Source organism: Chiroxiphia lanceolata, chromosome 9 (assembly GCF_009829145.1).
Source record: "Chiroxiphia lanceolata isolate bChiLan1 chromosome 9, bChiLan1.pri, whole genome shotgun sequence".
Taxonomy (NCBI): Eukaryota; Metazoa; Chordata; class Aves; order Passeriformes; family Pipridae; genus Chiroxiphia; species Chiroxiphia lanceolata.
Window position 1 is genome coordinate 28,027,658 of NC_045645.1, and position 14,642 is coordinate 28,042,299.

The following is a 14,642-nucleotide window of genomic DNA, read 5'->3' on the forward strand; positions in this document are numbered from 1 at the left end:
TTTGTTCAATTTATAGTACACAGAGTCTGGCTTCCCTGTGCCCATCAACACCTGTAGGGCACTAAATCCTTTACCACGGCTCATGCTTGCTGGGTTGATGGACAACAGGGAGTCAACAGATCAAGAATTCAGTTTTCTGAACCCAGAAGGACAGCAGAAGTCCCTAAAACCTGATGTCCCAGTCATCAGCTCACCCCCTGCTTGCACACCGGGAACCTGCACCCCACCAGTGCCAGTCACTTGCAGAGCTTTCCATCACCTCACGTTTTGCAAAACTGGCCTGATCAAAGAAAGAAACTTCTCACTCTGGCAGCTTCCATCCTCTCCCTGCCAGGGCTCAGACACCAGAAGGATTTCCAGCAGTCCAGCAGCTGATTGGCCCAGTTACTGGCTAGTAGCTACTACACCATGCCAAGGGGTTTGTACTCGTGCTGAGTGTACATGCAGAGCTCCAGATGAGACCGTACAATGACATTTACACTTCTAAAAAGAGGTTTTTGCTTGGGATTAGGCCACTCACATAGGAGTTAGTCTGCACAATAAGAAAGCAATGCATTTTCTGTTTATGTGGTTTTTGTATTCCACCATCAGAGATGTCAGATGAAATAGCAGCAACAATAATAATAATAATAACAGCAAACGTGAAAACGCGATGTCAACAAGCAATGCTATGAAAATGCAAACCACTTCACATAGTTTTCCTTGACTTGTCTCACAAGCTGCTCAGACCCATGGGGAACCTAATCACACATCAGAGGAGCCCCAGGATCTCCCAGAGGACATCCTTTTTACCAGCAGCTGCTGCAGCAGGACAGAGGTGGCCTAACTTTGCGAGCTCAGTCAATCTGTTTGCACGTCCAGTGCCTGAAGTGCCACAGGCATGCAAGCTGCTCTGCAGTTTGCAAAGCAGTCCATGTGATCACAGCCATAATCATCATTTGCTCAGCTCCCCTTGGCCCAAGAAATGCTCCTAACACTGTGAAAAGCTGTTTACAGAAACCACTTCCTTCATTACAAGGCAAGAAATTTGGCAACTGCCTCCCACTGCACAACAACCCTACCCCAGAGCAAAGTAGAGATGAAGTCTGCATCCAATTAAAACTGGAAGGGGGTATTAAACAATTAGCACATAATTACCTGATCTGGGCTAGAATCAAGACTCTGGGGAGGACCCAGCCAGTGCCAGGGAATCTTTAGTGACCAAACCCAGTGGGGACTTCGGCTGGAGGCGTTGCAGACAAAATGCTGCTTTACCCCCCCGTGTCACGATATTGGCTGAGCAGGGCTAGTGAACCACCAGGAATTTTTCCCCAAAGCACCGGGAAGAATCTTCTCCCATTGAAATGCCAGTGCTAGAGATTAAATTTAGCCAAGAGGCGCAAGGGGGTAAAATGTTAACCCTGACAAAAGGCAGCCATTCGTTCTTACAGTGCCTTGTTCTATATTTCATCACTTTTAGGAAAGACAGAAGCTCTAGGAATCTTCTCACACCTTGTTACATTTAATTACCTGGGAGTCTGCAAACACTTAATTTGGTGCTTGATTTTTCACCAAGTGACAAATACGTTGGAGGTGCACAGGAAAATTTGCATGTTTTGGGTTAAAGCACTTAACATACACAACAAGATTACACCTTGTTCACCTAAGCCAAGGAATGCCTCTTGCATTTCAAGAAATCTGTATGATCAGAGCAAGACGCTCTGCCTTCTACCTATCAATTCAGCTCTTCAGGACTGTCAGTGCACCATCACCTCTGCTCCTTGCTCACACTGGGAGAAGAGGAGGAAGGAGAGAGTGGTAACAGACCTGCCACAGACTTACCTCTTGGGCTTGTCCACCGCGTTCTCAGCCACGTGGTATCCAGGCTTGCACTTGTAGCGACAGACCGAGCCCACGTCGTGGTTCCCCTGCAGGCACCGAGGGACCAGGAGCTTGGCGTTGGCCACGGCGGGCGGCGCGTCGCACTCCAGCTTGCAGTAGGCCTCAGGCAGCGACCAGAGACCGTCCTCCAGGCAGGTCAGCCACTCGTTCGTTCCTGACCCCAAAAAGAGAAGCAGTGTGTTGAGGTTACAGCTGAGCCAGGGAAGGAGTCCTGCTGAGGAGAGCTCAGAGCAACCAGCAGAAGCCCTCGTTAGAGCATAAACTGGCACCAAAGGAGGCAACAAACGTGAAGGCCGTGGACTTCATTGTCTGCTTGGTCCAGTTGTGGCAGAAAATACTCGAATGCAGACAGAAGTAGGGAAGGGCCAACGTCTAGGGGACGGAGAAAGGATCTTGGTTCTGCAAAGCTCCCCGAAACTTTCCCTTAAACTTCCCCTCTCTGCCTTAGGTAGCCGTCTGTGGGCCAGGGGCTTTTGCGTAGGACACCTATCTGTCATACTTACTTCATTCTCCCCAACTTCATTCTCCCAAGCTTTTTGCAGCTTGTCCTTCCTCCCTTATCAAGCTGTAACATGTGCAGTGCAAGGTCACGGAACAGTTTGTGTTGGAAAGGACCTTTAAAGGCCATCTAGTCCAACACCCCCTGCCATGGGCAGGGACACCCTCTACTAGATCAGGTAGCTCAGAGCCCCCATCCAACCTCATTTTGAATGTTTCCATGGATGGGGCATCCACCACTTGTCTCAGCAACCTGAGAGTCAGGAAGATGGAAAGTTCCAGGAGGACAGGCATGGGAGGCTTCACTGGTGTGACTGGGAATTCAAACCATCCATTATTAAAGATTTCGGTTGAGTGTTACGGACCAGCTCTTTGTTGTTGCTGGTAGACCCAGCTAGATGGGTGGCCAAAAATGCACAGATGCCTGCAGGAAGTGTCCAGGACTGCATCACCCACATGGTGTGGATGACGGATGGCTCCCTGGGAACTGCCGAGCAAGAGGAAAAGCTGGACTGGAGTGAATGGGACTCTTCCTACTGAGAGGTTTGGATCAGCAAGTTCCTGGTGCAGCCAGGCTGCTCCACAGTCCCTTCAAACATCATTTTCTTTTCACAGGATCACTGCTTTTGGACCGGAAGCAAGACCATATCTCCACTCAGTGCTTTTGTTCCTGACAGGTCGGGTCATCCCCCACCTCCCAGTGCCACACAGCCATGTCATCCTTTCCTTGCCTATTCTTAGCATTTATTAGCCTTGAGAGCCCATAAGGACGTGAGCCTTCGGGGAGAACAAGCATCGAGCACATCCCTGCCTGGGCAGCTCAGCTGGATCAGCTGGACCTCTAAGAGTTTACCCACATGGCTCAGAAGCCTTGGCCAAGCACCTCCAGCTATCCTGCTGGAAGGGTGTTCCACTGAGGGGATGCCTTCCCACCGAGGGAGCCCATGGAAAACTTCCCAGTGACTTCAGTGGGAACAAGAGGCGGCTGTGAGTGAAAGATCAGATTAAAGCTCTGCCCTCAGCTGACCCACCCAAGTCAGCAGGCATCGGTTCATGCAGAATTTGGGCTGTTTAGATGCTGATGCTACCCTTTGATCAGCTCATTCTGGGGATCTGCCACCATCCTCTCTGTCATGAAATGAGACCTTAATTCCCTGCAGTTTTTGCTCCTTAGATTCAACTTTTTTTTTTTTTTTTTAAAAAGTAAATGATTCTCATACGTTTCGGCTATAAATGTCTCCATAAAATAGGGCACCCATTAAAATGATTTGTTGTATGTGATTGTTCAGAGCAAAGGCGTTGGTGGAAACTCACAAAGTCCCAATGCTTGAAGCTGTCAAGGCAATTACTCCCGAAATCCCATCCAGCTCAGCCCTTGCACAGACAGGAACAGTAGCTCTCTTTCTCCAGCCTGGCTTAAAAACATTCCTGCGGCTATCGATGGAGTCGGCAGAATGAAAGCCAGGCCATGGTGTGTCTGGGGCACTGTTGTGTGTCTGGGTGGTGAACATCTCCCAGACTGCTCTGCAGCTGTGGGCATCAGTCTCTATGGCTTTATACAGCCCCAGGCCCCTTGAACCACAGGCTTCCCCACAGCCACCAGGCACCCAGCCACTTCTGGCTCTCTGAAGTCCTCTCTGTCTGTCCACACTGGCTGCCTGCATGTTTCTTGTCTCCCTCATCCCAATAATACTTGAGGCTTCTGGGCCTCCCCAGCTATCAGGAGAAGACATTGCTACACCCTGAGGTGGATGGATAAGGGCTGCCAGCCAGGGGATGGGAGTCAGAGGGAATTATCCCCACACTGTGGTGTCTCTGCTCGAGGGGGATGGACACCCACCATTTCGGGAAGTAAGAGCCCACCTGGCTGGCAGAAGCCAGGATAAATGAGAAATTCCAATGGTTTGAACAACTTGGGATAGGCATGGAAAGGTGGCATGAAAAAGGGGGGTTAAATCTCTCAGCACTCCAGACCGTACCTTGAAGCTTGGCTGGGTGGATGCAGGAGAAGGAGCATCTCTGCAGGTAGGTGGTCCCCATGGGGCAGGAGAACTCAGCATAGTACACGTGGGACTGGTCAGGGACACCGCAGTCGATGGGGTCACAAGTCACAGATCTGTCCCACCGTCCCGAGCTGCACGTCAGCACCACCTCCTGCAGCAGAAAAAGCAAAGCTCCATCCAAAGTTCCTGCAGGGGAACTTTAACCTACTGGTGTGCCATTGCAGCAGAAAGGTGCAACACAGGTTTCAGGACAAAGAGAGCTCTCTAGCATTTTTCTTCCACCGTTGTGCCCTTTCTCCCCGCTCTGGACACTGAGTCACAAAGCCCTGACCTGTTCACAGGGTGGCACGTGGGGTATGAAAGCAGCAAATGGCCCTTGGGGTAACCCTCCAGTCACTGTGCACTGTCTGAGCAGTGCCAGAGCATAATAAGGGAAAAAGGAAAGTCCCTTCAAGATACACTCCAACTTCCTGAGCTAAGTTATTCCCAGCTCCGTGCTCTGCAATTTTCTCCCCTAAAAAATCAAGTCTTGCTTCAGCTGTTGTCAGGCAGCTCTTCTGTTGATTGTTTTTCCCTAAATGCACCAATTCCCTCATGCCTCAGCCCACAGACCTCACTGAAATCGTAAAACCTCATTTACCAATCCTAATTAAACAGTCCTTACACAGATGGGGGACTGCATGAGAACATAAACCCCTGCGGCCCCACCACTAAACATGGTCAAAATGTGCTACCAACTTCATCAAAACTGGGTGGTGGATGATGGTTTGTCGTGAGCAACCTGGTCTAGTGGAAGGTGTCCCTAGCCGTGAGGAGAGGGTTGGACTAGGTGATCTTTTAAAGGTCCTTTCCAACCACATCTATTGATTTCCACTCCCAGACTGCTCACCCCAATCCACCAGCCCTCAGCCAGGGGCTAAGGATCAAAGAGGTGTGTTTCAGCTGTTCCTGATGTCCCTTCACTTGCTGAGCACAACCACACTGCTTGTACAGTCAAACATGTGACCTGTCCTCCCTCTCAGCATGTTTTTATTGAACCTGGATGTGGTGGCTCTCAAGGGCATCCCCAAACTTGAGTCTGGTCCTCTGGAGTGTGCAGCAGGATAATAGTGTAGCTGAATGAGGCGGAAGAGGATGCTCAGAAGAAGAGCTGCGTGCATTTTCCCAAAATGCCTTGAGATGAGTAAGGTCACAGCTAGACCAGTAACATCACTGGAGGGCTCAGGGCAAGGCATTTGCAAGCTGCCATCTGCTGTGACAGCCACATGGTGAAGCTCTGTTCAGAAGTTTCCTATCTCGTTGCCAAACATAGGAAAACTGTCACCCGAGGCAGATTTATTTTGTGCGGTTTCATTTCAGAGAATGGGAACATTTTGTTTTCCCCGGGCATGCCTCGGCCCACAGAGCTGTGTGACCATGTAATTAATGACCTCCCAGTGACCAGGGGCTGAGCAAGGCATCCCCAGCTGCCCTACTGCATTTTCCAGTGCCCACCTCTCCTCTGGCCAACGCCGATGGCCACAGCATGGGGAACGTGCCTACCAGGAGTCACAAGCACTTGCAGATCTCCACGGAGAGGAAAGGCCCTCCCTGCTAAGATGGCCCAACTCACCTGCATCTGTCCACACCCCACATGAGTTCACGCTCTCACTCAGTCTGGCATGGGAACCACCTCAGCCCTGGAGACTTGAGTTCCCCTCCTGGAACATCCTAAGGACAGGACATGCTGTGCCTACAGCCCTGCCAAGGTGACTGCCCGGATCCAAGGCAGCTCAGCTCCCAAGGACACATCAGTCCCAGGTCTCCTCTGTCAACAGCTAAGAGCTGTGCGGGCGTGGGGCTTTTACAAGGCATCCCCCAGCCCTCTGGAAAGTGGGACAAACTCTTTCATGGTGACCTCTGTGCTGCCCCACTGGCATGGGCAGCGTTCCTGCAACTCAACACAAAGGAAAAAAAGCTCTCTGTGCTCTCAGCTGCCGCTAAATATAGTTGCTCTGCAATGACTTCATTTTTTCCTGAGCCATTAACTTCAGCTTTAAGAGAGAAAACATCCCAGGGATGTTTAACCCTCCCACTGGAGAACAGGAATGCCTACCTCTCCCTCTGCAGGGAGTGCATCACCCTGGCTCCCTGGGGCATCCCCTGCAGTGCCTTTCAGCCTGGCAGGGCTGTGGTCTGCAGGCAGCACTGGGCTGGGAGAAGTAGGACTGCAGAAAGGGAAGGAGATGGATCTCCAGAGCAGGACCACCAGCCATGAGCCCAGAGCTCCAGCACCGGAGCAACACTGGGCTGGGATTTATTGGAAAAGCAGCGAGGAGGTTGGAGCTGGAGGAACAAGGTGTTCTGGGGTCACTCCTACCACTGCAGGGTGGTTAAATCTTTCTTAACTAGGTTGTGGTCCAACAGGCCACGAGGTCGCCCCCACCTGAGGGTCCACTCACCTGGGTGAGGCCCAAGCTCTTCCCATTGCTGGAGCGGGGGACAAAGCCCCTCTGGCAGGTGACAGCGCACACCATGTGCCCCGGGCCATCCGATGTGCAGTTCAGGGTGGCAGCGTGAGCAAGCAGTGGCTGTGTGCAGCTTCCTGACCCCACACAGGCACCGTGGGCACAGCTGTGGAGGAGAAGAGAGAAGGAATCAATGAGTGGGTCTTCAGCAAGGAAGGGCTCTCTCCAGGTGGCCCCTGCACAGAACACTCAGCAGGTCGCAGATTCCTGGAGATGCACACCTATCCCTCAGCCCCAGCTTCTTCCAGGCTTGAAGTCTCCTTATGATGGTGCCAGGAGGGTACTTTTTCCCAGCTCTGCCTTGGCTGGACCTCATCCCAACCCCATCTCACACCTTCCCAGCAACCACTGTGTTCTTTCAAGTGGATGAAAGGAGGCACAGCTCAACAACATTCCAAAATCCATGCTGCCTGGTGAGGCTACTCCAGCTCCTCTGCCCCTGGGTGTGCAGGCTGCATGGGACAGAGCCTGCATACAGCCTGGCACCAAAGGGCCTCATTGCAGGAGGACCAAGAGAACAAAAAGAGGGAGGTGACAAAGAGAGGGGAAGCAGGAGGTATATTTTTGTATGAGTTTTGAATCCACACCTCAATTTCAGTCAGCCTTCAGACAAAACCTGCAGAAACAGATGGTCAGGAAGAAAAAGATGAAGAGGCCTTTTTAAACCCTTTGCTGATAGAAGGGTGTTGGGTATGTCAAACTATGTCTTAGACATCAGAGGATTCTCCAACTGTGAGGAAAAGTTTAGCTGGAGAAGAAACTCTTGCAGATATTAGGGAACCATCCATGAGAGACTCTTCAGATGATGTGCAGTCCCCCTTCATGTCCACACAGCTACAACCACAGCTTGTGATGGAAGGGAGAAGCTGGACATGCAATTGGCCCCTCCACCCCACTCTTGTCACCTTTCCACTCTGCTGTGATGGTCTTCAGCACCTCTGCTCTTTCCACAGGCCCACACAGCATTTCAAGCCTGTGCATGCTGATGTCAGACTTTTTGGGATTAAGACCTTCCCAGCATGCACCTGGTCGAGCGCTACAGACTCACCTGGGGCCACTGAGGTGAGACATAGCTAAAAGGAGGAATAACCTCCCCTGGGCACCACTGCAAGCTACAAGAGGTCACAGGAATGTTTGCAATGCATCACCAGTTCCTTGGAAATAAACATCCTCCTCCGCCTTGCTGCGGCAGCTTCCCACTGAGGACCAGTCATTAGGTACTGATTATTTAAGCATCACAAACAATCCCACAGTGAAGAATAGTGTTGGCCAAAGGGTTATGATCTCCAACAGCGAAATGCAGCCAGTAGGTTAATTACTTGGAATGGAATGGGCACAAGACATGGGGTTGACACAACATGCTCTGGTTATCCATCAGCCTGGCTTTATCTGTTACCAAGTGGTATAGGTGCAAAAACTGACCTCAGCCCTCCTTAATCAGGGGCAGAGCTGCTGCAGCTTCATGCATTAAGTGGGGAGAGAAGGGAAGGTACCCGAAGACCTTGCTTCCCTCTGCTCTCTGCTTTGCACAGGGCTCCTGGCCACTTCCATGGGCTGCCTTTCTCCCAGCGAGGCAGAGGCAAGCCTCTGCCTCTTGCCTTCACTCACCCTCTCCAGCCAAGGATGCACAGCTAGAAATACCACAAATGACACCAAAAAAAAAAAAAAAAAAGAAGAAATCGGTGCCGACACAGACGTTGAGGGAACACAATGTGCTGTTGACTCTGGACCAGTCCACTGAGCCAAAGACACGGTGGAAACCTGCAGGCCACAGCCCTGAAAGAGCCGGTGGGCACAGGAGGGGACCACAAAGGAGAACAAGAAGAAAGGGGCTGTTTTTTCAATGCAGACCTGTTTATGAAGTGAGAAATGGTTTCAGGGCAGCTGCTGCAAATTCTTTCACTAGCTTATATTTCCATTTGCTTCCTTTTTAAAGAATTTGTTTTATGAGCAACAGCGTTTGTCAGGTCATTAGCTTCTGAGGGCATCTGGTACCAATTGTAGCCCTCTCCCCTCCCTCCCCTCCTGCAGTCACCTTCTCCGGGCAGTTGCTTTGCTCCCTGCCTGTGCCCCCAGCACACACATCCTCCCATCCCTAAACTCCACCCCCCGTGTGATGGAGCTGCTCTCCTAAACTTCCTGCAGTTCCTCTGCAGGAGCAGAGGAACTTCTCTTTCCAGCCTTGCTTCTGCATCCCATCCCCTTCCATGCCAGTCATGGGTACTCATGAAGATCCACCTTTCTGCTATCCCAGGTTGCTCCAAGCCCCATCCAACCTGGCCTTGGACACTTCCAGGGAGGGGGCATCCACAGCTTCTCTGGGCAACCTGGGCCTCCTCACCCTCACAGTAAAGGTTGATGCTGTTGAGTTATGGAGCATTTGCTCATCGCAGCACTGGATCAAGGGTGGGTGGTGGCATCCTCCAGACACATCCAAAGCCAAGAGCCTGGTTGGAGCAGCTCTGCTGGTGCTGGTAGAGGGACAGCACATCATCTGGGGCAGCCTCAGCAATTGGGACAATGCTGTTATTAAATAACAATAAAGCAAGAACTGATCCTTTTCAGCAATGCTGGGCACATCATGGTTTTCCAGCAGCTTTCCAGAAGCATAACTGGCAATGGGGCATAAAAGTAGATTGAGAGATCAGCAACTTTTTTTACTATATTATATACACAAAGTGTTATATAGAGTAGTTATACATAAGAGACTGATAATTACAGGTCATAAATCAAAATATCAAAATATTTCTTTTTATATTTATCACATATATCCTTATGCACAGGTTCTGTATGTGCAAGTAGATATATTTTAGAAATCAGAGTAAGGTTTGGGTTGAAATAATTACCTTTTTATTTGTCCCAGAAAATGACTATCACTGTTTTCTCTCTGATTAACTACACCCCTAATCCCACAGATACCCACTAGATTTTATTTTGCAAATGATCTGAGAGCAATCAGCTCAAGTTCCGAGAAGCTGTTCTCATCCTACACGTAGCTTTGAAGTCTGGTGTTGCTATTCCAGACCTAAAGAGGGGCTCACGTCACTGAAAGCTGTCTGATTTTCTCAAATATATCCCCAAGCTTAAAAAAATATACATCAATTCTACCTACAAACTTTGACTCGATTACTTGTGGGTCCCTTCCAACCCAGAATACTCCACGATTCTGCGACTTCCTTTGTCATTATCAGCATCATCGTTGCTGTCACTGCTTTACTCCAGGCCAGGACACTCTTGAGCCTGGTGGTGTACAAGTGCAGGTCAAAAAAAGAAAAAAGCCCTGTGGCCTGGCCCCATCGTGATCCACACGCTTTACCAGGACTCGGGTAAAGCGATGGAGTAACTCGCGGCTCCCAGCCCCTGGAACACCCTAGCGAAGGCTGGACAAGGAAATGGTGCAGTTAGCCCAGTTCTGATCTCAGCATGAAGGAGCTCTTTCTGCTTTTGATGATAAATGAAATTCCTGTATCGCAGCTGCAAACTCCTGACTCCTGCCCATTTCTGATTCAGGCCATATAAGATGTGGGATGAGCCAATATTTTTTTTATTTTTTTTTTCTGCCTGAAACATTCAAAAAAATTTCCACTCCTACCCCAGCATCTTTTGAAGCTCGAACTAATGATTTGTCAACAACATTTTTACAAAATACCAAGATTTTTCTTCTAACTTATTCCATGTCAGCACAAGCCTGCACGATTTTCTGGGCTCACCAAGTCCCATAACTTATACATCAAAGGAAGTTTCAGATCTGGAAGGTTGTGAAATTCTGCCTAGCAATGGCCCTAACTGCTCCAAAATTTTAAGAGCCTTGTCCTGAAATGAGAACAATTCTAAAAACTAGAGCAAAACTTTTCCTTCGGAATCCTCCATCCTTCTGGACCAAAAGCCTCTGCCAGCAATGGAGCATGTTGAGCCAGTGGTGGCAAGGCTGATAGGGAGACATTGCTTTTGTTGTGACAGATCCCAAATTCTGAAAAGCTGAAATTTCATGTTTTACAGCACTTATTTCACAAAACACAGAAAATACTGATAGATTTACCCATGTCAAGCTAAGCCAAGTCAAATGCAGTGCAGCTGCCTGAAGTATAATAAATCATCTGTACATTGCTGTAGCATCTACCCAAGCTTTCGACCCAGAGATTGCTGCTAAAACATCCCTTATCATCAAGCTCCAACTCCTAACAGGGGAAACTTTTAAGTTCTTCTCATGGTGTGAATTTTTGGGTAGAGGGGGTTATAGGAGATGTTGACAGAAAGGCAAAGGCTTCAGCCAAATCTCCCGAAGTTAAAAGTCGTCACTGCACGTACGCTGGTGGAGCCTGGATTGTAGCACTCAACATCAGTGAGATAAAAGATGTTTACCCCAATGTGGTCTAGCAAAAGAGAATAGCTAGGAAATGAGGAAAGGTGTTTTGGAAATACTTGGGAATGTCTCCCTTCAGGCGTGTTTCCCGTGGAGGTGAAAGGTCTCACTTTTCCAGTAAATCTGATGGCAACAACCCTTGTGGGAGCAGGCTACGTGTACAGACCCAACGGTGCTGCTGCCTCTTGATTACGATCTGCACTGAGGTTGCCATCCCAAGAAAAGGTGTTTGCTTCTGTACGTGACTCCCAAAGAAACTTGGCAAAAAAATAACACCCCTGTGAGTCATCCACTGTCATCTGCCTCAGAGACAGGGAAAAGGCATCAGGAACACATCGAATGACCTGTTGGTCCCTCTGCAGCCACAAGGGAAAAAAAAGAGGCAAGAGTAAACCAACTCAATATATTTCCAGAGAGTTCGTTTCCATCTTTTTTTGTTGTTGTTGTTGTTGTTGTTTGCTACACCAAAATAGATGTATAGAAGAACAGAAAGGGAGGTTGAATGAGATGTCAGGTTTGGTCTAGTCAGCTTCCCAACATGATCCAGGACAGACTATACTTAAAGAACACCTTTATCCATATCCAATCCCCACAGGAACACACTGCACCTCATTTTCTCAGCTTGCCCATAGGAATTCACTTCTAATCCACATCCACCACCATGAAAGACATAGAAATAGCAGAAAGATTTTCAAAAGGGGAGCTACAAGCAGAAGCCATAGCTAAGCTGCAAGACTTATGCTGTAAGATTTAAGGAGGAAAAAATATTTATCACGACAGAGAGGAGACAGTGAGAGGATCTGACAGCTCTGTACAGACACACACACACACAGAAAAGTCATCTGTGGCAGGAGGCATTGAGACCTTTCTGACAAGGATGGAGCAAAAGCAACACCTTTCATCTTGAAATCAGAGGCACCTTCTCAGCAGAGAGGGTTACTGGGTATGAGAACAGCTCAGCAGGGGAAATGGTGGACTCATGACCTCCTGCAGCTTGTGACAGGAGATAAGAGAACTTTCTGAAGGATGAGTTTAATCCAGTTCCTGTGAAAAATTCCTGTGCCTGTATGACATTAGGAAAGGCAGGGTAGAACAGGGGAGGCTGCCTGTAGTGGTACACCAAGGGTTCTGCAGGCAAACCTCAGGGGTTCCCAGTTCTTGTTCCTTCTTCATGGGACATGGGAAGGACAGAGGGCTTTGCATGATTCGCATAAGATCCATACTGGTAAGAGAATAAGGAATCAAGATCAAGCTCCAGGGTATCACCAGGAGCCAAGGTCAGAAAGGAAAGCTGCCTTGCACCTCACACAAATGCTCCGTGTTGTAATCCACCTTCCCTCGATGTATCAGGGGTTGGCCCTGCTTGGAACAAGTTTATAGGACTGGGTGACCCTTTCCATGAGGTGACACCAAGCACGCTGTTTCACAGCTCCTGTATTTGACTCGAGATCAAACTGGTGAAAAACTTGTGTTGGGAGATGTTTTTTCCTAGGTGAGACTGGCTAGTCTCAGGGAAAGGCAGAAGATATCTTGAGCATCATCAAAAAAGCCCATATACAAAGCACTAAACTCAATAAGCTGAATAGGCTGCAGAGAGCAAATGGAGTGGGCTGCTCCATGAAAATGGTCCCTGTCCCTCCAAGGGTTATCCCTGACACCTTCCATCTGGACACTGAAGCTACCAATTGAAGTGAATGATCAAGTCCTACAGCAGAGCCTTGGGCACTGCTGCCCATCAGCCAGTCAGGGACCCACAAGAAAAGTGCCAGAGACCAACAGGCTTTGATGCTGAAGGAGAAGCACCTTTAGAGGTTCCCCTGGCAGAGGCAAAGGCTGAGGTGATCCCATGCCCCAGGAAAGGAGATCAGCAGGACCCCAGGATCATACAATCATCTAGGTTGGAGAAGCCCTCGAAGGTCAACTCTAGCCATTAACCCAGCACTGCCAAGGTCACCACAAAGCTATGTCCCCAAGTGCCACATTTACATGTCTTTTAAATCCCTCCAGGGATGGTTACTCCATCCACGGGGCACTCTAGGCCAGAGGGAAAGGATCTGTGATCTTTAAGGTCCCTCCCAACCCAAACCATTTTACAGTTCTATGAAATAAGACCCCAGCATCTCTACCCAGGGTCCCCATAAATCTTCACAACACCACAGATGCAGTTTGCAAACTGACCCTGCATAATTTGGTGCCTGGAAGAAAGAAAACAAAACAAATAAAACCTGTTTGGGAAACAGCCCTCTTTGCTGAGTAAAGTTTACAAATTGACAGTAAGTAAACAACCTCCTCCTCCTCCATCTGATTTTCTCTCCCTGACATCCACTTTCCATACAAAAGGAATCCAAACCAGACTCCCCTTGACACCTTACAGCCACTTTTGGGGGGTGGCACTACACAGGAAACACAAACACAGATTGCTGCCTGTAGCACCTTTCCTGTGAACTCACCCAGGCCCTTCCCAGCATATGCTAGCAAAAAATAAAACACATTAAAAATAAAACCAAGTTAAAAATAAACATAACATAGGAAATGAAATATGTTCCCCTGGTTCAGGGTATAGCCTGTACCAAGGAAAACAGGAGGCCCTGTGGCTCAGTTTGAAAACCCAAAGAAAAAGATGAAAGCTGAGAGAGTTTGAGTCTTCTGGGTGGAAACTTGTTAAAAGTCTCATTTCTGCCTGACTTTTTAAGGTTGGGAACAGAAGGCAAAGACGACCCCTGATCTGCTGACAGAGACAGCAGAGAGGGGTTCCTGGTGATAACAGCGAGGTGGGATGGGCGGACACCACTGCTCTGGCCTGCAAGTTTTCTGCCAACCTTCAGCACCTCGAGTAGCTACAAAAGCAGAAGGCAACTCTTGCTTCAAAACAAGGATGCGCTTCTCCAGCACCAAACCCCTGCTGCACCCTGACCTGGAGAGGGCTGCGTTTCATCAGCACAAACACGACCCCGATGCTTTCTCCCAGCCTGCGAAGCACTGCGAGATCCTTCAAGATGAGAGATGCTACAGAAATACTAAGCTGTCATGTATTTATTATTTTGGCAACGAGCATTTCTAGGCTGAAGTCAGGAAACCTCATTTCTTTGTTGCTTTTGTTACTGTCCCTTTCCCGGGTTATTTTAGGAAAGCACTCACACGCACGTACTGTGTATGTTCAACTCTGTGCAGGAGGAACACGGACCTTCTGTGATCCTTTGCAGTTGAATGTCTCTCAACCTCTGAAGATTTTCTGTTCCTGGACTTTTATAGAGGATTTTCTTCCCTCCCAGAGTCCTCCTGCTTTATATGAAATGAATTGTTAGCCCTTAAAAGTAAAAATACTGTGATGCTATTTTGGAGATGTAACAGATTTAAAAAATATAATAAGGGGGGGATACTTGGATGTTT

General features: G+C 48.8%; 1 protein-coding gene across 1 annotated transcript in view; it reads right to left on the minus strand.

Annotated features, from left to right (window-relative positions):
• PAPPA2 (pappalysin 2) overlaps positions 1–14,642 on the minus strand; it is an 89,860-nt gene that overhangs the window by 27,132 nt on the left and 48,086 nt on the right. The window contains exons 14-16 of the mRNA XM_032696764.1: positions 6,824–6,995; positions 4,359–4,533; positions 1,822–2,035 (exon numbers count right to left, since the gene is read on the minus strand). Coding sequence (XP_032552655.1) covers positions 1,822–2,035; positions 4,359–4,533; positions 6,824–6,995 — 561 coding nt within the window. The remainder of the gene's footprint in view (positions 1–1,821; positions 2,036–4,358; positions 4,534–6,823; positions 6,996–14,642) is intronic.